The sequence below is a fragment of the Lampetra fluviatilis genome, chromosome 33 (assembly GCF_964198595.1).
Source record: "Lampetra fluviatilis chromosome 33, kcLamFluv1.1, whole genome shotgun sequence".
NCBI lineage: Eukaryota > Metazoa > Chordata > Hyperoartia > Petromyzontiformes > Petromyzontidae > Lampetra > Lampetra fluviatilis.
In genome coordinates this window covers 7,197,824-7,218,869 of record NC_136307.1, presented here as the reverse complement: position 1 = coordinate 7,218,869, position 21,046 = coordinate 7,197,824, and the positions used below count along the sequence as shown (strand labels likewise).

At 47.4% G+C, this 21,046-nt stretch overlaps 2 protein-coding genes across 5 annotated transcripts in view; one reads left to right on the top strand and one right to left on the bottom strand.

The window, feature by feature from the left end:
* The window catches only part of MRPL11 (mitochondrial ribosomal protein L11), a 99,124-nt gene that overhangs the window by 53,883 nt on the left and 24,195 nt on the right, over window positions 1-21,046 (bottom strand). The gene's annotated exons all lie outside the window — the stretch shown is intronic.
* LOC144944016 (uncharacterized) overlaps window positions 1-21,046 on the top strand; it is a 49,881-nt gene that overhangs the window by 18,499 nt on the left and 10,336 nt on the right. For both annotated transcript variants that reach the window (XM_078871997.1, XM_078871996.1), the window contains exon 2: window positions 10,743-12,386. In XM_078871997.1, the coding sequence (XP_078728123.1) occupies window positions 12,217-12,386 (170 nt within the window). In that variant the 5' untranslated portion in view covers window positions 10,743-12,216. The remainder of the gene's footprint in view (window positions 1-10,742; window positions 12,387-21,046) is intronic.

The window sequence follows — 21,046 nt, the reverse complement described above, 5'->3', positions numbered from 1 at the left end:
CTAACGGCAGCGATTCCTAATGAAAGCAAATTAATTTCCCTTCACGAGCGCCGCACACAAGCGCAGGAAGCCGGAGCGCGAGGCTCCCCCAGGGAAGACCGTCGCACAAGCCTCACGCCCGATTCGCCCCCCCCCCCCCCGCGTCGACCGCGTCGACCACGCGAATTAGCGACGAGCCCACGTAGCGGTGACAAGAGTCGTCCACGGAGTGAGTGAACAATGCGCGGCTAACGAGGGAGAATGCCCGACCCGCGTGGCGCGCTGCTAAGCGGCGCCGACAGCTCCGTGAGAGTCTGCCAAGAGTCCACTCCTACCTCCCTGGCCTACTTCTACGTGTGCTGTGAAGAAGGGTCATTGCTCGAAACGTCGCGCGTTGTCCCCTTGACGGAGCCGGTTATAATCGCCAGCGAAACGTCACGGTACTCGAATTGTAAATGCTGCGGGTTGACTTTCCAACACACCGGGTGTGCTGAAGTCGCAACTGATTGGCACGTTTTGTTTACGTGGCAAACCTGACGAATTGGCCGTGTCGGGTGGTGACGATGTAAACGACGCATTAACATTTCCGCGATCGAACCCAAAAAAAACCTTAATCGTGAATAACACTGCGCTCGCGAAAGCTGACGTTTTGAAAGCGTGTGTGTGTTTCGTGCACATTAGAGGCGGGCGTCGAGTTCCCGGCGTGACGACGAACAGACACGCGCCATCGTCGGCATTAGCGCGAGCGGCCGTCGAACACTCGTTGGGGCAGCAAAGGAAAATCTTCAGAGAGCCGGCTTGAGTCTTTGGCAATACATAAATACTGTATATATCACACGGTGCGTTTCTTTACCCCACCCCCGCCACCACCCTTGTAAATTAAAAATCAAGGCACGGGCCCCAATGAGGGTTGTACTGATGGGCGCCCGGAGGTTGACAGCCATCGGGCAGCTCCTGAGTAATAACTCCCGTGCAATTGTGTGATAGTGCTGTGCGTGCGTGTCACAGCATGGGTGCACGCGAGTGCGCGCGTGTGTGTGTGTGTGCGCGTGTTGTGATAGTGCTGTGCATGGGTGTATGTGCGTGTGCACGAGGGCGTGCGTGTTATAGTGCCGTGCGTTTGTGTGCGGCGGCGTGTTGGCCACTTAACCCCCCCCCCCCCCCGTGCGCCGTGTCAGTCTAAATAGGTGCTCACTAACAGCACGTGCCCCAACGGGCTTGTTAAGGCTATTTGGTGGAGCTTTGTTGTTGTGGGCATACTTACCGAGCTACAAACCCAGCGGCCCACATTCAATTCCCACTCCTGGCCAATATCAGTGACAAATATCTAAACTGGTCCCGAGCCTCCCCTAGGTCGACTCGGCCTCAAATGAGAGCCTGGCGCGGTGTGTAAAAACATCACCACTATGAGACAAAGGCGGCCGGCCACCCCCTAGTGTGCCGTGCCGGCCTTCATAAGTGCTCACTAACAGCACTTGCTCCTAAAGTCTGTTAAGGTTACACGGAGGATCTTTGTCTTTGTTATATATGTGCATGCCCATGTATGTGTCTTAGACTGATTATGTGAGTGCATGTGTTATTGGAGCGTGCGTGTTAGAGAGTGCGAGTGTTCTAATTTGCGTGTGTTAGTGTGTGTGGGAGTGTATTGGATTGTGTGTGAGTGTGTGTGTTTATGTGCTTGCATTTTCATGCGGCAGTGAATTTGTGTGTTTGAGTGCACGTGTGCGCTGCAGTGTGTGCATGTGCGCATCAGTACATGTGGGGAGCGGTAGTTGTAGTGGTCAACACACTGCGCTTATCTGAACCAGGCGGGAACCTTCCCTAGATTGACTCAGCCTCAAATGACTACCTGGTGTACACACCAACACTGGGGAGACAAAGGCAGCCGGGCATGGTGCTCGTGAGCAGCACTTGGCCTCAGTTTGTTAAAGGCTATACGGGGGATCTTTGTCTTCCTTCATGTGTCATTGGCTTATACGAATGCTTTTCTAATTCTACGTTTAGAATTACCTATGGAAGGTAAGGTTTGTTACTCATTACGCCATCACTGTGAAATAACGGGTTTGACCTCTGACTTCTGACATTGCTCATGCGTCTTTTATTCGTTCTTTTCCCCGGCCGTGCTGTTAACCAAAAGGTTATATTTTTCATGAGGGCGCAGATTTGTTCTTTAATAAGAGCGATTACATTTATAAAAGAAACATAGTATATAATTACGCCGATACAAGCCAGCTGAACCAGTCAGAATCTCAGAATCAGAATTTTTATTTGGACTGGTGGGAAGCCGATAAGCTCGATTGAGCGAGCCTTCAATGTGCTGGAATACCTAAACACTCTCTTACACAATCGTGCATTCTTGGTTCTTTCGCTAAAGTCACGTAGAAGGGAAATAATAAAATAATGAAAATAAAACAGCCCTGTTCTTCACCTGAGGACGGATGCTTGCGTTGTGGCCGAAACGTGAGAATTTTATTATGTTTTATTTTCATTATTTTATTATTTCCCTTCTACGTGACTTTACCGAAAGAACCAAGACTACGAATAAATGCAGTCACAAACGTGTACTTTATTCATGTAACAGCCATTTAATCAATCCACTGCTGGATAAAGACAGTGTATGTATGTATGTCGAACCTTCACACCGTACGTAGCCAATCGTGCTGGGGACTAAACCGACCGTACTTCACCACGCTGACAAGTGTGGGCGAGTAAACAAAGTTTGAACCGAGGACCGGTTCAGTTATCACTCACCACTGATGTTAGCCTTGGTTGCGAAACGAACTTGGGCAGTGCGCTCCTCCACTGCGCCACTGCTCACACCTAATGTCTGGCTAAAAAATTAACCCGTAAAAACAAAGTTTTTCACTATAAATCCTTTATATGCGTGGCGGCTAGAGTCCTCTCGTCCTCTGGCTTGAGATGGCTGCCACCTATGGGTCAGATGATTGCCTGCCACCATTAAGCAATTGGTAATTAAATATAATTTTTTTTCCCCTAAAATGTTTAAATTTTTGGGAAAAAATTTTTCACGAAAATAAATTGTCACGCACAACGAGTCTGTGTGCAAAATGTCAGCTCGATTGGATCACGGGAAGTGGGTTAAAAAACGACCAAAAAATTTGCACGGTCGTAAACGCGCAAGCAAGCAAGCAAGTGAACTTAATATAAAGGATTTAAAAATGGCTTGGAAGAAGCATGGGTTCCATGCTTTTTGGTTGTCATAAGCAGAGTACGGCCACATCAGACCAAGCAGGGCTCAAGTGACACTGTGGATGGGGTACAATTAATGCGTTAGCGTGAAAACAATTTTCACTGTCATTTGTAAAATAATAATAATAATAATGCCACAACTTTGCTGCATAATTTTCCCTCTGCTGTAAAGTGACCAGGCATCCAGGCTCTGCCGAAAACGACGCGTCGATTCCTCGATTAAAAATGACTCCTCCGCTCAAGATACCCACATCGAATCGTGCTTGCGAGAATCGACTGCTTGAAATGTACACACATGTCAAGTTAATTATATACAAATGCGATGTTTAATTAGCCGCATGAGCAAGGAGTGCTTAGCAAAGATTTCTCTACTATGAAGCACACGCGTGCTGTAAATCAATATGCTGGCAAAGACTAATGAATATCAAATACCATTATGGCCTCTGCAGAATACAAAAAGGGCATGTGATGGTGGAAGCTTGGGGAGGACTTCATCCATCAGTGGATAGACCATTGCTTGTGCTGATGATGATGGCTTTACTGCCTACGAATACTTTCTGCTATTATGTATTAGACAAGGTGAAGGTAATATCCCGCTTACCCCCAATTCAAAACCCGGGCAAGTGTCCCTCGATAGTGGGGCGCGCCCTCCGCCCCCCAATCTCACAGTGGCATGGTTGACCTTTTGACCTTTCACACTGAAAAGGGAGAAACCGTTGCGGAAGCTCGCACGGGTGGAGCGCATTCAACAACGATGGTACACCAACACCTCACCCATTCCCGCCACCCCCACCCACTTCCCCTTTAGTTCACCTCAGGGGCCTGTTCAAAACAAAAACGGGGATAAAAAAATCCGTAGCCATTACACGGTCAGCTGCTCTTACAGCGCTGCTGCTCGACTGCTGCTCGCACATCCTCGGGGCTGCCCCTCTCCCGCCCACACGGCTGGGCAGTAATTAGCCACAGCGGAGGCTCGCGGCAATTACAGAGCACCACGAAACCAGCAGCAGCACTATCAGCAGTGGTAACAACAGCAGAATTAGTATCCGCAGAATCAGCACCATCAGCAGCAGCACCGGCAGAATTTGCAGCACTATCATTATCAATACGACCGCAGCAACACTATCGCAGTAGCTGCATTAGCAGAAAATCATCATCAGAATGATCATCACCATCAACACTTTCGCATCAGCAGCATTAGCAACAGTACCAGGAGGAACACTTTCATAGTGACAGTGGTGGCATGGAGGGGTCCAAATCCCAAAGGTCGCGACCACGCAGCGAGTGGGTACAGCGTAGCATCTGACATCTAACAGGGGACTTCACTTATCAACGACACCGGCCCCAGGCGGTGAATTCAACTGACCGTGGCCCCGAATCCTGAACCAACGGCGTGACCCGTGAATTATGAAGCGGATTCCGAGCGGGTCTAATTTTCCCGCGCAGAGCCGATGAGCGCCGGGGCCGTCTGGCTGGACGGACCCCAATCGGTTGCCGGGGTTTTTACAGAAATCGAAATCCCAGCTCGAGAAATTGCCGCGTCGTTCCATCGTCGATCAGCGGCACCGGTGTGTGAATCCCACCGGGGCAAGATTGTTAGCGGGTGGAGAGAGAGAGAGTGTGTTCACAGGGAGAGAGAGAGGGAGAGCGTGCAGGTGCAAACGCCGATAAGGAAAGTTTTAACATTTTCGTGGGATTTTTTTTTCATTATTTGATTTAACTCGTGCCACTGTAGTTTAACCTCTTTGCATTGAGTTACGCGATTGTCTCCATCTGTCCTCACCTCAGCTCTGGATCTTTATTCTTAGAAAAGGGATCATCATCATCATCAACATCACATGTTCTCACAACACCACAGCGGTATGGGCGTGGGTGCGGGGGGCAGGGGAGATCAAAATTTCTTGCTAAACAAAAACATTCTTAAAAAATACTCGGAATTGGAAGTGGAACAAGACACCACCTTCCCACGCACCACCCCGACGACTTGATGAGTTGTCGCGATCCAGGGTCGTCATTCGATTAAAGGGTCAATCATTTTGAATCGTCGTAATGAACGGAGGGGTCACCGGTGACTGTAGGGGTCACGAGAATCCCAGGGCAAGCAACACTGAAAATTATCATTCACGTCGTTGTGGATAATATAAATAACAACGTGTTATTTATAACAGTGTTATTTATAACACATAACAATGTGTTATTTATATTCTCCGCAACAAACGATTGATTTTAATTGTACTATTTTCCACGACGATAATGAGAATGACAATATAACAACATTAAGTTAAATACACTCTGAAATATATTCTACATAACGACGCTATAATTAAGGTTGTGTATCCTGCTCGGAATCCAGCAAACTTTGTCTTTCCATTGCTGATGTTTAGACCCTGCACTTGGTACGGATTTAAAACGGAGTTGACCAAAGGGAGGGCAATGGACCTTTTCAGATATTAGGTCACCAGCTTTGCAGCAGTGGATGCACTAACCACTGCATCACAAGCACGCACACGCACGCAAAATCCCCCCCCCTGTAGCATTCAGACCGTTGGTAAAAAATGCTTGAGCAAGCAGCTATGATGGCCAGCACGGTGCACGAGGAGGTGGTCTGTCCGGAATCACGCCCAGCCACCTTTGTCTCCCCAGAGCAATTGTTTACAGGTACTCATTTAAGGCTGAGTCGACCCAGGCGAGGCCCAGCACCCAGTTCATATATTGCTCGACTCGCCACTGACGTGAGCAGGCACACAGAGAGAACATTGCCCCTTACAACAAAGAAGCTTTTGCCAAAATTAATGTCAGCTCACCATGTATTGGATTTAATTCAGACAAACAAAACTCAATGCGCACAAACAAACCGTCATTTACGCAGCTACAACAGCGGCATCGATGCCGAGAGGAGGCAAAATCCTCACAGAAGATAAACAAGCAGCAGCCCAAAAGATTCGGCCTTTAGGCGCACAGTCAATGCCACGCGGCCATGCGCGCACGGCGCCGTCGTGGAGCTCGCCCTCCTCCGTGGGATTAACCCGCACGGGAGCACTCGGGATCCACGCTGATCTCCAAGTTCCTGATATTTGCTTTGAGCCGCGCGGCGCCGAGCTGCGGCGTACGATGCGCGGCTTAAAGCGGCGCGGCACGGCCACGTGGGTAATTGCTGCACGAGACCCTCGCGGCTGGCCACGCGCTTTGCGGAGCATGCACGCGCGGCGCCGGTACACACGCACGCGGACACAAAGACGAAATCAGAAGCGTCAAAATCTCCCGGAAGCGGTCAATTCGTCCTTGTATCAGATTCGTTACACGTCACGTTCCGAAATTAATTATAGGCCTTTTTCTCCTTTACCCAGAATCCTGGGTGGGGTCTTGAGACTTTTTAATTGAGTGTCCTGTGATAAGAGGTTTTTCCCCTTTTTTCTGGCAACAAAACAGGCGTGAAGATGTTAAAACACCAAACTGAAACCTTTTACAAGGAATCATGTCTGCATTAACCACAATGCTTGTGGTCAGAATGCAAACAAAAAAACACACTCTGATAATATATGAATTGTCCTTGAAACTGATTGGTCCACACCAGAGACAGCTTTTTTTTTTAGACAAATTTGTGAAGGAAACATTGTCTGCTTGTTTATTTTGTTGAAACGTGACGTGTTATATAGTTGTGTGAAGACACACGTTAGCGCTGCCGTTGTTGCAGGAAGACATACAGCAGGTCGATGCTTCGGGCGAAGGCCCTTTATCAGCGCAGAGAGAGAGAGAGTGTAGAGAGATTGGTTGACTTGCAGTTGGGGATCAGACTTTACACGGTGGGGCCCTGGGCATTCCAATAAACCTGACAAATGGGCATGTTTCAATTGGCATAGGAAACAGTTTTATATCAGAAAACGGCCGAATGTCATACAACCCCTTAGAAAGAGAAAAATACATGCCGAAACTGATTTAAAATTTAAATACATACATCAATTTTTATGCAAAGCGCTATCATTAATCAGCTGCGCGACACGTGGGAGGAAAGCGGAGAACCCAAAGAAAACCCGGGAATCCTATGGGGGGGGGGGGGGGGCAGTAAAAGGCTCAAAGTGGCACACAGGTTCAAGAATACGCTACTTGACTGCCATCTGCCCATCCACCTCACATTCCGAGCCTTCGGCGACTGATTATTTTCCCCCCCGCCAGCTCTGGAGGAGACGGGACGATATTTTTGTTTCAAATAAATATTTTTTCTTTAGTGATGAAAGCACTGCAATGAAAATCGCACGGTACTGTTTTTACCGCCTGCATTTAAACCGGAGGAGGAGTTCTCTGAGCTATGAAGCTCTTTTTCACAGACGTCCAGCAAATCACATCGACAAAATAATACCACAAAGCATACGCGATGAATGAAGAGAAGGGTTAAGCAAGTCACTAGAAACACAATAAAAAAAAGTACAATGACAAAAGCGTGGGCAAATTGCAACTTCATCGTCAAAGGAATGCAGTATCGTGGCTCAGCGCTTGCATAGCCTTGCTGCGTTCTTAAGGGACGACGTCGCCCGATCCTCAAGAGTCACGGGCGTGCCAAGTTCGGAGCCACGGCCACTGCCGTTTAGCAGACAGCTCGCGGCCGGCGCCCCCCACCCACCCACCCACCCCCGGGGGCGAACGCGTGAGAGCGAAACGCAAGGTCGGTTGGGACGCGACGGGATTTAAAACAACAACAAAAAAATCCATCACTTAATAAGAGGGCGACGCGGCCGTTTCGTGGCCGCGGCCCGCGCAGTCTCAGCTCATCGGAGAGCCATCGATTTAGATCTGGCGGAGGGGCGGGGCAGTGAAAAACAGACATCACCCTTTTACCGACGCTTATCCGAGACACTAGAAGAGAAAGGGAGGCGGGCGGGGGGAGGGAAATAAAAAAGCTGAGGTTTTTGTTGCCGAATGTGGCGGACAAGGAATGTGGGGTGGCTTTTCGAGGGGACCTGTCAGAAATGCAGCGTGAGGAAGATGGTCACAATCGCGACTGTAATTGTACAAATGCTGACAAAGTGATCGTTGTTAAATATAAGTGGCGATCGTCAATCAATATCAATGTATAAGATCATGATGAATGCATCGAATAGCTTCACTTGTGAATCGAGATTGCATCAGCTACTAGAGACGCAACCATTCGCCGGAATCAGAAATCGATTCTTGAATTCGAATTGCGACAATTAATCACAATTCACCGAAGTCCATAGGCTGGAGGGGAGGGGTGAATTATTAGCCCACGAATGTCCACAGACAAAAAAACAAATAATACACTAATGTGTACGATGTGGTGTAAGGAATAGGTCAAACATCCCAAGGCAAGACCCTCTTCAAAATGAGCGTTGAGTTTTGCCTAGGCTTTGCGGCTTTATAATCCTGCAGCTCACCACCCCGCACGCCCAAATCCATCAAGAGTTCATCGCAACACATTTACATAGAAAGTGGTTTAAATAGCAGAGAAGATTAATGAAAAGGAAGATAAATAAACAAATCCACGTACGCACACACAAAAAACCCTCCCCCCAGCCCCGTGTAGCCATCCAGACTGAGACTGGTGGAGAAACTGCTGTTAGAGCGCACCTATGAAGGTCGGCATGGCACACGAGGGGGTGGGTGGCCAACACAACATCCGGCCGCCTTTGTCTCCCCAGGGGCGATGTTTTTACACACCGAACCAGGTACTCATTGGAGGCCGAGTCGACCTAGGGGAGGCCCAGGTTCGGTTAAAATAATCGTCACTGGTGTTGGCCGTGACCAGGAATCTCGGGCTGCTGGATTCATAGCACCGTTGCACTGCCAGTTCCCACACACATACAGACGCACACAACATTCCACCTCTTTCATCATTGGCGAACCTGTATGCGGGCAGCCGATAATTAAACTTCACCGCAGAGATAGAAGACTCCATGAAAAATGCAACGTGAACAAAAATAACCAAGACCGAGCTATTACAAATAATTAATAAACACACCTACAACAAGGTGGATGTTACGTTGCCAAAATCCATTTAAGTGGCCTGTTCATCCGCACCGCCGCCTGAAGCGGTGATAGACATCCTCAGCGGAAGTGTTTGTTGCAGCTTAACTTTGATCTCTCTGCAAACGCGTGTGCGCATTCGTTTACATAACATGAGCACATGCGTAGCGCTACCGGCAGGGTGACGCAGCGGTTAGAGAGCGCTGGACACGCAGTCGGGAGCTTGCGAGTTTAAATCCTCGTCTGGGAGAAACACAGCTCTCCCACGCAGGCCTGCCTAGCGTGACGGTGGAAAGGGGCAATTTGCCGCGGGCCTCATTACAAGAGAGGGCCCCGTGAGAGGCCCGCAGAAAGTGGTGGAACAAGGTGGCCACACGCGGCATTCGGCCCTGGGGCGGCTCCAGGAATGTCAAGGTGGCCCTTCCGGAGTGGATAATATAGTCCTCAACTTGTGAGAAGTGGTTGACAGCGATTACATTCATAATCACACCTCCGTTTAGGACGGTTGACTACGTACGGAGCGAAAGAAGTTCTACATGCATACATGTTGACCACGCTCTTCATCGTATGTATGTTGAACTTATTCCGCACCGTACGTATCCAACCGTGCTAATCGGAGGTGCGAAAAAAGCATCATCATCAGCCACGGTCAATCTGCTGCTGGACGAAGGCCTACCCAATGCCGCCACCATAACTCGTGGTACCAGGATGTAACATTCCACCCAGCACCTGCATAGGCGCTGATTTCATCGCTCCGTCTCTTCGGTAGAGGGTCCTCTCGTTCTATTTGGTGGCTACCACTCTTGTCGCTATTCAAGACCATCGGCCATCGTCCATTTTCGTGGCGTGTCCTGCACAAGCCCACTTACTTTTCTTCACAGTTTTAATTATTTCATCAATCTGGAATGTATTACCACCATGGCAATGTGGAATTTGCACCAATTGCTCAGGGGTCACCAATGGGGACGAGCAGGAGCAGATTTCGATGCAGTATTTCTTCTGTTCCCGGGGAACCAGAGCAGAAAAGATCTCCCATCTTCTATCACTGCCCTTATACATAGAACAATAACAAAGACCTCCCCCCCCGCATATAGCTTTAAACAGACTTTTGGGGAAAGTGCTGTTAGCAAGCCCCTATGAAGGCCGACACGGCACAAGGGGGGGGGGGGGTGGTGGATAAACACATATTCTGATGATGATGACGACGAAGTAAATGACGATGAAGTGATTACCACAACGCTGGAGGTGGTTGTCTTACAACAAAATGAACCTCGTCACTGGGGTTTCCGTCACCTCTCCGATTTAAACACGAATCACACGCAGCATGAGAGAAGCCTCGTACACCGAGCTCCGCAGCACATGAACCGCAAGTGAATTAAAACCAAATAAAGCGGAGGAAAATCAATTTCTTGAGACTCAAAACGATTATAGTGGAAAGATTGTTATTATCTCTGAAATAAAACTTTAATGTTATTGCGAGGGAGGCAAGCACCACTCTCACAGCGTGACCAATGCATTTGATTTACATCATCGTGAAATAAGTAATACGATGATTTCTTATTTACCGTTTCCAGGCTGATCCAAGACAATTATATTCCGCATCTTCGTCCATGAATTATCTTACACTAATTTAATTTGAATCACTTTCCACGGATAATCCGTTGCAATTAAATATTATTTTATTCATTTTCTTTTCATTTTTTCATTCAACTTCATTCATTATAGTTCATTGGCGTTTTTTTGGTAAACTATACTCTAATTAATTTCTGCAATATATATTTTAATCTTCGTTTTGAAGAACGATTTAAAAACTGAACACGGGCGCAGGAAACAACGACGACAGAACACGATTTTCTGTTGAATTAATTATTTAAAGCAAAAACGCTAGACTGTTTATTTCAATTTTAAGATATATTATTTCATTTATTAAACATAGGCGCTGTTTATAGATTTTTACACAATGGATATTAAAATGTCATAAGCATAACTTATTTTAAATTGCCTTCATTTTTATAAGGCCAGTCATTTTTTTTACCTCAGGACACCCTCGTTCATTTATGAATATTGTAACATTTTACTTGAGCGGAATTTTTATTTTGGTTTCCCAATCCCCTTCATTTTATGAATTGCAGCTTTAACGTGTTTCACGTTATTAAACGAACAATTTTCTCACAATGTAATTTCACTAAGTAGGAAACTCCCTTTGAGATCATTAGAAGGTATGTTTTACATGTATAATTGCCATTGCTATTGAACGCTTATACATTGCACTTTTCCTTTGAATTTATCATTTTGATTTCATAAAACGTAAGTCTTTCACCACCACCACCATTGTCATTCCTACAAAATCTATACGTTTTGAGTTTCATCACTTCGTTTACTTTTGATGAATAACCATTGATTAAATACATTTTACTTTTTCAAACGCAAGTCAATAAGGCACCAATGCCACCACCACCAACACCATCATCATCGTTTTAATAATTCCTATACTAATGGTAATAGTTGTATATTTTAACTCCAATTAGCTTATTTTAACTTACTTACATTTAATTCAACTCTTTCATAATACCATCAAAGGCAAGTCTTTCACCGCCACCATCGTCATCTTCACTCACAAACGCCACAATTAGTTGTGCCAATCTTGATTTGAAGCTTTCGTGACTGCAGGAATCCATACTCTTTGGTTCTTTCGGTACAGTCACGTAAGTAGAAATAAAATTCTATATAATAAAATAAAACAAATCACGACGTTTCGATCGCAACACAAGCAATCCTCATCAGGTGGAACAACCACAGCAACATAGTTGTACCACTTAAACACTAATTCACGATACTTTACTTGAATACACTCAATACATTTATTTATTTCATCAAAGGCAGACAAAGCCTCTGCCACCACCGTTGTCATTCCCACAAACACCCCATTGTATTTTCTAAATAATTACTTTATAACACACGCGTCGCCGCCCCACCACCACCGCGGCCACCCCAGCTATCCGCTCCGACCGCTTTCCACGCACGGGGGCCGTGGGAGCCGGCGCCCCGATGGTGCTACTCGCCGGGCGGCGCTGCCACGCGTGCGTCGCCCTGTGCATGGTGCTCGCCAGCCTCCTCCTCACCGACAGCTACCTCGTGTCGCAGCAGCAGGGCGGACGCCGCATGGCCGTCTCCATCCTCAACCTTGTCGGTGACGTCTGCTTCCTGCTCATCCTGCGGTCAGTCGCCCCCTGTGCCCCCCGTGCCCCCCCCCCCCGCCTCCACGGCGGCTTGCCCTGCCCTCCGACTTTAACCACCACATTTACAACCAACGTGCGTTTAGAGTATTTGGCTGCAATAAATTTCCACGTGATAAGCAACTTCATTGAGCGATCATTTGTGGCCAGGTCGTTATATAGCTCAGTGGGCCTTACCTAGTAAAATAAATAAATACAAAGTTGAATTTAAATAGTTTAGTTTAATTTAAATAGTTTAGTTTCCCTATCATATCCGATAATACTCTGCCCTTCCCAATCCTAACCTATCCCATTATAGACTGCCATATCTTAAACTATATACCCTATTCACTCCTTTCCTGCACCGGCATTGCCCCATCTGCCTTGCGCTGACTTGGTCTGCATTGCCCCATCTGCCTTGCCCTATCTCACCTCATCGCCGCATGCAACCTCTACGCTGTCTGCAAGTCATTAAGCAAGCATCACCAGCAGAATTACCATCTCCATCGCTGTCAATAGCATGAGCACCATCATTCACCAGGATCTGCAGGGACAATTATCTCCCGTACAGACTGTTTGCTGCAAGGGATGCTACAGTGGGCATCTGTTTAGGCCGGTAGGACACACGGTGGTATGGGCCGCACCATGCCCTTTCGTTGATGTCTTGGTATTCCCATCGTCAAGTTAGACATGTGGATGACAATCCACTGGTGCGACAGAGACGTTTGGGGAGAGACGAGTGGTTCCAAGGTCAAAACGGAGAACTTTTCTTTTTTTGCTGATCAGGAAAATAAATAATGAAGAGTGAAAAGAATGAGAAAGAGAAGGAGAGAGACTAAGAAGCAGATCTAAACTATGCGGAAGACAGACAGTATGAGAGACAGAGTGAGAACGCGAGACATATAGACAGAGAGCCATAGGAGAGACAGAGGCAGAAAGATAAGAGGCACAAAGGGAGACAGAACGACAGACACCGAGACGGAGAGAAAAGGAGAGACGGAGAGAGAGGTCATTTACATCAACCCATGCGCAGTGAAATGTGCCGATTATTGGACACGATCACCGCGTTCCGTTTGAAGGAGCTGGCAGACACTCCGTCATATTACTCAGCTTCGCCGCGCTCATTAGCCCCAACACTAACATCATCGTCGTGGTCGTCATCATCAGTGGCACCTCGAGCAGTGCTGCAACCAGTGACTAATCGTGGTATCAATGATTAGCGGCTAATGTCGGTGAAATAACGTTATCAGCACCATTCATCAAAGGTTGAATTCTAATGGCCTGTAAAATCATTATTATTACTACTGTGGGTGGAGCAATTCACACCCCGACGCCTCCTCCACCACTCTGCCACGCCGGATGTGACCAGTGGTCGCGATTCAAGGTCGAGATTCGAATAAAGAATCGGTCATTATTTTGACGCTGCGATGAATGGTAGCGGCTTTACTGGCTGCAGGGACGATGCTTACCGACTGCACGAAGGGCACGCGAATCGCGCGGCATCCTCTCTTAAAAAAGCGCAATTCCACACGAGTCTCATGAGCTTAAGACTCAATATGAATACTGGATGGCTCGATGCCATGTTACAGCCCGAGTATTTAACAAATATGACTTTTTCGATTTAAAGCTTTCGTGACTGCAGGGATTCATCTTCTTGGTTCTTTCGGTAAAGTCACGTAGAAGGGAAGTAATAAAATAATAAAAAATAAAACATAATAAAATAATTCTCACGACGTTTCGGCCACAACGCAAGCAGCCGTCCTCAGGTGAAGAAACAGGTCTGTCTACGTGACTTTACGGAAAGAACCAAGAAATATGACTTTCTTAAGAATGTATATAGGATTATAATTGTCGAATTTGTAACGTGCATGGATATTTCGCGTAGAGGCGCAGGAAACCACAGACAAGCAGGAGGGCGGCCAGAACCAGGACCACCAACAATTGCTCGTCCGCTGCGGTCCCATATTGGGGTATTTTGGCCAATAGTGTTGGATGAAAACGTGGTTCAATAATGAATTAAATGAGGGGTGAAATGAGGGATATTCACATGATTCGCCCCCATTACTTCCTCTCCATCTATTGTATTCACCTCATCTTCACCATTACATCTCCACCATTACATTCAAATGTACCCTTCTCAACGATCTGTAAAGCACCTTGGTCAAGGCCTTGGGTCAAGGCACTACATTACTAAGACACGATAAGGTTATGTACAGACATAGATAACAGCTCAGTATTAGATAGGACAAGGATCCTGCTGAACATGAGACAGTGGGTCTGTATCGGATGAGGTAAGAGTTCAGCATTGAGAGACAAAAGCATAGATTTGAAGCTTTCGTGACTGCAAGGATTCATATTCTTAGGTTTTTTCGGTAAAGTCACGTAGGTAAAAAATGTAAATTAATAAAACATTTTTTTATAAATAATTATTAATAAAAAGTGTGCCGTTCCTGGCCCTTCCCCCCTCAACCATTATATATACGGAGTGGTATCTCTTGTAATCTCTAATTTACTTGATACAGCTGTCGTGGCTGTGACGGTTCCACCTGAAGACGGAAGCTTGTGTTGCCTCCGAAACGTCGTCATTTTTTATTTTTATTTAATTTTACTTTTATTAATTTTAATTTTTTTACCTACGTAACTTTACCGAAAAAACCTAAGAATATAGACAAAATCATCTTTGGATGAGACTTGGGTTCTACTTGGGTTCTACATGGGACGATACGAGGGTTGACGACCGGATGAGACAATATTTTCTATCGGTAATTTCCAAGGGTCCTGCATCGAGTGAGGCGAGGGTTCTACGTGGCGTGAGACGAGGGCTCGGTATCGTCTCTCCTCCGTGTCCCCTCCGTGTGAACCCGGCAGCGAAAAGTCACGCGTCTGCTTCGGGGGGGGGGGGGGAGGGGATGGATAAATCAACTCCTCGCTCTGCCCCCCCCCCCCGCCAATGCCACCAGACTAATTGTCCATCATGGCTTCCGCGCGTAAATAACACACGTCCACAAAATTTAATGAGTGATGATGCGACGCGCGCCATACATCACAGGCGCTCGCAGCTGTAAAGAAGCCGAGTGGAGCGGGTGCACCGCCTTCATTTAACAATAGGGTAAATATATAAAACAAAAAGGTGAAAGGCGCAGCCCTGCAAGTACTTGCTCGTCACCTGCTGGCAGAAGAGCTTCCACGAAAGGAAGCTCTCGAGAGCCCCCCGCCTCGACAGAGGATATTTTGACCCACACTTCCACGTTGGCCAGACGTCTTGGAAGAGTGCCCAGGCTTTACCCCACCACACCGGACCTACCCACCGTGGTATGCACCAATTAACACTGATGATTTGGATATACGAGGTTGGGGTGTGGGTTGGAATTTAACTATTTGCATTTTAGTTTTTACCGGGTAAGGCCCACTGTGCTATATAGCTCTTTTTCAGAAGCAACCTTGGCCACAAATGACAGCTCAATGAGGTGGCTTAATCATGTGGAAATGTATAGCAACCAAATACTCAAACCGCACGTTTCTAAATGTGGAGGGAAAAACCAGGGGACCCGGAAAAAAATCCACGCGACCACGGGGAGAACATGCAAACTCCAAATATACAGGCGTCAGGGTCGGTATCAAGCCCACGACCTCCTGTATATCAGGCAAGGTAGTTATCTCGAAAACACTTGCCCCATAGTTTCAACTTCCACGCCGGGAGATGGAATCGAACCAGTGTGGTAGATGAAACAAAGAATTACAAGTCTCTGCATTGCAAGTCCAGAATAATAACCGTTACACCACTGTGGTTGCCTCCAAGTAAGCAATATATATAAAATGCGATACCCCGGTGCAAAATACACGGGGCTCGCCGGCAAGCGCACGGGTGAGTGGGTTTTATTCCGCGCCCGTGCGTCTGTCGCCTGTGAACATCGTGCTGCTTCCGCTGGCAATCGCCGTCGCGGTGAAGGAAAACCAATCGGCGACGGTGGTGGCAGCGAAATGGAATTCTTTGTGTTAGGGGCTTGGTTCGAATTCTGCTCCACGCGCGCTCATATCATGGCCGGGTCAGAGGAGAAACACATCCACTCTGGAGTCACCGATTGCTGGCACAGTGATGACTCTGCTGGGGAACAAATCCAGGAGGAGGATGACGATGATGATAACGACGATTACAATGTTTCGTAATAGGCTTTTACCCTTTTATCTGGCACAAAAACTGACACCTTTATACAAGGGATCCTGTTTGCAATAACCACAACACAAGTAGTGAAAAAATGCAAACAAAAAGAGACAACTCTGATAATGATATGCACTGTCCTTGAAATTGATTGGTCCACACCCGAGATGGCTTTTCTTAGAGCCTAGTCTCACATGGTGTTGGACCAGATGACGCCAAAAGGCGTACAACACCAGTGGAGACTAGGCTCCAAGAAAAGCCGTCTCGGGTGTGGACCAATCAATTTCAAGGACAGTGCATATCATTATCAGAGTTGTCTCTTTTTGTTTGCATTTTTTCACTACTTGTGTTGTGGTTATTGCAAACATGATCCCTTGTATAAAGGTGTCAGTTTTTGTGCCTGATAAAAGGGTAAAAACCTATTACGATATCTTGCTACTGGCAAAGGAGGTCTCATAGTGATTACAATGTTGCCATACGAATGGTTTTCAGTGTAATAGATGAGGATGATGGTGTGACAAAATTATTTCTGTATGTGAAAAGGTGGGATTTGTGAACATCTATAAATAATCATGAACAAACACTGCACCGGGCATGGGCAGATATGTGAAGGTTGGGTATGTGATGTTGTACTGTATCTGAATTTGCAATCGGCTAGCATTCCCGGTCAGCAACTTCAACAAGTGTTCCCATTCGGCTACCCAGATAGCATTCCCACTTGGTTATCTGATTATAATTTCTACTCGGCTGCCCAGCTAACATTCGCACAGCACACTGCCGTCTGAGAGTTGGTGCGTGCTCGTTTGGATTTTTGTTTCCCGTGTCTCTGGCCGATGCACCCGGGTCACCGGTCATGCCGGCAGTTTCCCGGCATGGAGTGAGAAGGAGGAGCGTCGTGCCGCCAAGCCTACAGGGCGCGGCCAGATTGGAAAACGGTCGGCGGTAAAACTCAACGACACTGACATTAAAGAGGCACTGCGTCCCCAACCGATGGAGTCGGACGTTCGGCGAAACCTGACGATGTTAAAATAAACACAACGCAGGGGCTTATCTCAGAAAAGGGGTGGTGTTTTTATTATTATTCTGGGAGAGTAAATCGATAGCTCTGTGCACTGCGAGCCGCATGGGTGCTCAGCGGTGCATCTGGCGGTGCATCTGGCGGCGCATCTGGCGGCGGGTGGGGGAAAAGGAGGCTTTTTTGCAAAACCTTGCCTGGGATATAACATGAGGCTTACAAGCAAACAAAAAACGCCTTCGGATTTCGAAGTGTTTTCGGGAGACCTCCGCTCTTTTGGGTGCTTGCCGCAGAGCAGGAGGCGAGATTCCTGGGGAGGAATAAGCGTGCGTGATCCTTGGGATGCCACATGCATCGTCCGCTCAAGCAGTTTTGTCAGATTTACCGCGAACATCTTGGGCAGACTTGACGGCTGCCACCACGAATCCCTACCGACAGAACCCGCCCCGTCACGCCACGCGGATCTCACAGGCGCATGCCCGAGTTTATGGAGCAATAAATAATTACTACACAAATATTAAAAATTAAGCTTAAACCCTTTTCCATTCCGATGACACATGGAATCGGAAGAAAAAATAAAACTTTACTTTATCGGTACGTCTCAGGTTGGAAGACGTACCGAGGCTCCCACAAGGCCATGCGAGAGGGCGTGTGGCACAGTTTGGCGTCAGCTATAACAGAGTGCAGTCGTGTCGCTACAGTTCTCTGCGGTGAGTACTTTGTTTTTAAAAAGAACGGCGCTACGCCTCTAAATCAAACTTACACTAACTACTTGCTCGTTCCGGGATTCAGCGGTGAGCCGGACCCACCCTGCAACTTGCAGATAACTCGGAACGGGAAAAGGTTAATTACAAACTAGAAGTGTTGTGCAGGTGGGGCCGGGGGGGTCGGGTTGGGAGCAGTACCGCAGCGGTTAACGCATCGCGCCGTTAACCCGGCGAGCCGAGTCTCCATTGTCATCCACGGCCAACACCCAGCGGCGAACGGTATACCCGAACCAGTCCTTGGCACCCGTGACACACCCCCACTCCTACACCGCCGTGCCTTCACCACACCGCGTTGACCTGCATGGTGAAGGCATATTCAGACAATCTCGACAGGGCATGTGGGTGGGCTAGTGAGAGCGCTACAGCTTCTGGAGCAAGCGCACGGGGCCAGAACGGGGCCGCCGGCCTCGCTGCGTGTGGATGATAAGAAGAGGCCGCTCGAATAATTTTTTGGAGAAATCCCAAGGAAATCTCCTCCAGGCATACATGATGTAACAACACGGGCTTTTGCGGGAATTGTCAACGAATTCTTCGTCTCTCGTGATATGTCACCACAACCGGAATAAATTGGGGGGGGGGGCATTACAATATATGAAAAACAAATTTTTCACTCTTAATTATCGTCACGAGCGGCGGCACACCCCCTGTAATCCCGACACCGTGAAGACGGGGGTTGGTGAACCATGACAAGATCACCATGAACCCTGAGAATGCCACCCACGGATGCCTGCTGGAGGCAGTAAAGCAAGGAGGTTATCATTGGTGACTAGAGTCGCACCGTGGGCTGTTTCCTAACTGTCTATTGGTGTTGGAAGAGATATAACAAGTCAAGTGAAATGGAAGGAAGGCTCTCCCATAGGGTCGGCGATTAAGCCAGCGTGGCAGAACAAGCCCCTGACACTGACGTCAGTATCGAGGTGATAAGATCATTGCAACAATGGATGCGGTGTTTGGCGATGAAAGAGAGATATACTGAAAACACAGGTTGCAATTCTTTTGTTTAACCGAGTGAGAAGTCAAGAGGCCAGGATAAGTCCCATTTCCGAGCATGACCTGGGGCATTAGTCTGCCAGTAGGGGGCGATGATTGCTATTTTATAGCCCCAATGGAGTAATTAACTGTGAAACTTTCGAAATTGGCAAAATTGGACACTGAGAAAACACTACCGAATCTTATGAATTACATGAGGGCTATCTTTAACGTTCACTGTCAGGCAGACAGAATCATGGTTGTTAATCCCGTGGTATTAACCAAGGCGGCCGCCGGATGCGAACCGTGAACCCTCCGCATGCATCAAGCGGCAAACGTGGCTACCGCTCGGGTAGCCGCGTCACCGCCCAGCGGACGCCCTCTCGCTCTCCCGGTTGTCACCAAGTCGGATGAACCTAGCGCGGCACGAGGAACGATTCGTCACCACTCGCACGCAGTGGGGTGAGAGGCGCTCGCCGCCAAATAAAAATCCCCAAAATAATGAAACCCGGGGAGTAACAAACGACGGACAGAGGTGACGAGCTGTGAATCTCACTCTCGCAACGCCGGACGTTTTTAACACCGTCGCCGGTGAAGGAATTGTGCGGCCGCCGTATAAAACATCGATCAGATCGCATCGGCAAGTGCCGAAAAAGCGCTGGATACGAGAGAATATAAAGCAAAAGTTACGAGTGGCATCGAGTGTTTGTTTACACTGCCAAGGAAAATAAATAGCGGCGTTCCGACAGTTTTCCCGTCGTCTGACCGCAGATTCAAACATCTCTCTTCTGGACGAAAACGCTGTTTTTTTTTTTAAATGTCCGTCTTTATTCTTCATTCATGGATATCAAAACTGCAAAGAGAGGAAGGGTGTTTTTTTGGAAAGGAGGCCTTGCAAAATGAGCCTCGTCATGGTCGGTTGACTTCTCATCGGGCTAAACAATAAAACTTCACAAAGAGGTCTGTGGCCCCGAGCTGCCACTGGGTTCGAATCCGGGCAGCCGCCTGTGGTTGAACTGGGCTGATGCTGGAGAGGTGATGGTCTCAACCCAGTCACCAATGACCGGACGTAAAAAAAAATACGTGTTTAACCGCTTCATAAAATGTGTATATCCGATTAATTTCAATTCAAACTCTGTCAATGTGTAGCAGGCTGGGTAGGAAAATGCAATGCTCCCAAACATTATTCGGTAATGCTGCTGCTGCTGCATTGGCAGTGGGGCACAAGCACAATTAACACAACTACCAAAAAATATAATCGGCAACGTTTCGGGCGATAACCCTTTTTCATAGCGCGTACAATTTACGTCCACTATTATATATTTTTTCATTAACAGAGAAAGTGTTGTTGACTAATGTGTGGATAAGCAGTCACTTGAATGGATCTCAGGCGTAGTTCTGTGACATCTACTTCCCCATGCAACACAGCGAGGGGAGGGAAGTTGGACCGCTCTGAGACCACTGCGAGTGCAAAGTTCACGTCCGAATAAATTCCTCGTCCCGTGACTTAAGGCCGATTACATAATCAGGATAGAATTGAGCAAAAATCACAAAGTAAATTACTTTTCTTTGCATTTACCTGCTCCCATCCGTCACTCTCCTGATTCAGTTTGAATTCTGCTTTCCCTTGCAAGAGACTTGTCATCCCAATGGGCTCCGAGTTCGTTAAATACCAAATCACAGTCTCGTCGTTATATTTAATTTCCTTTCCCGCTCTTGAGTTTGTTTCTGATTAAATAAAAGAAACCCCCTT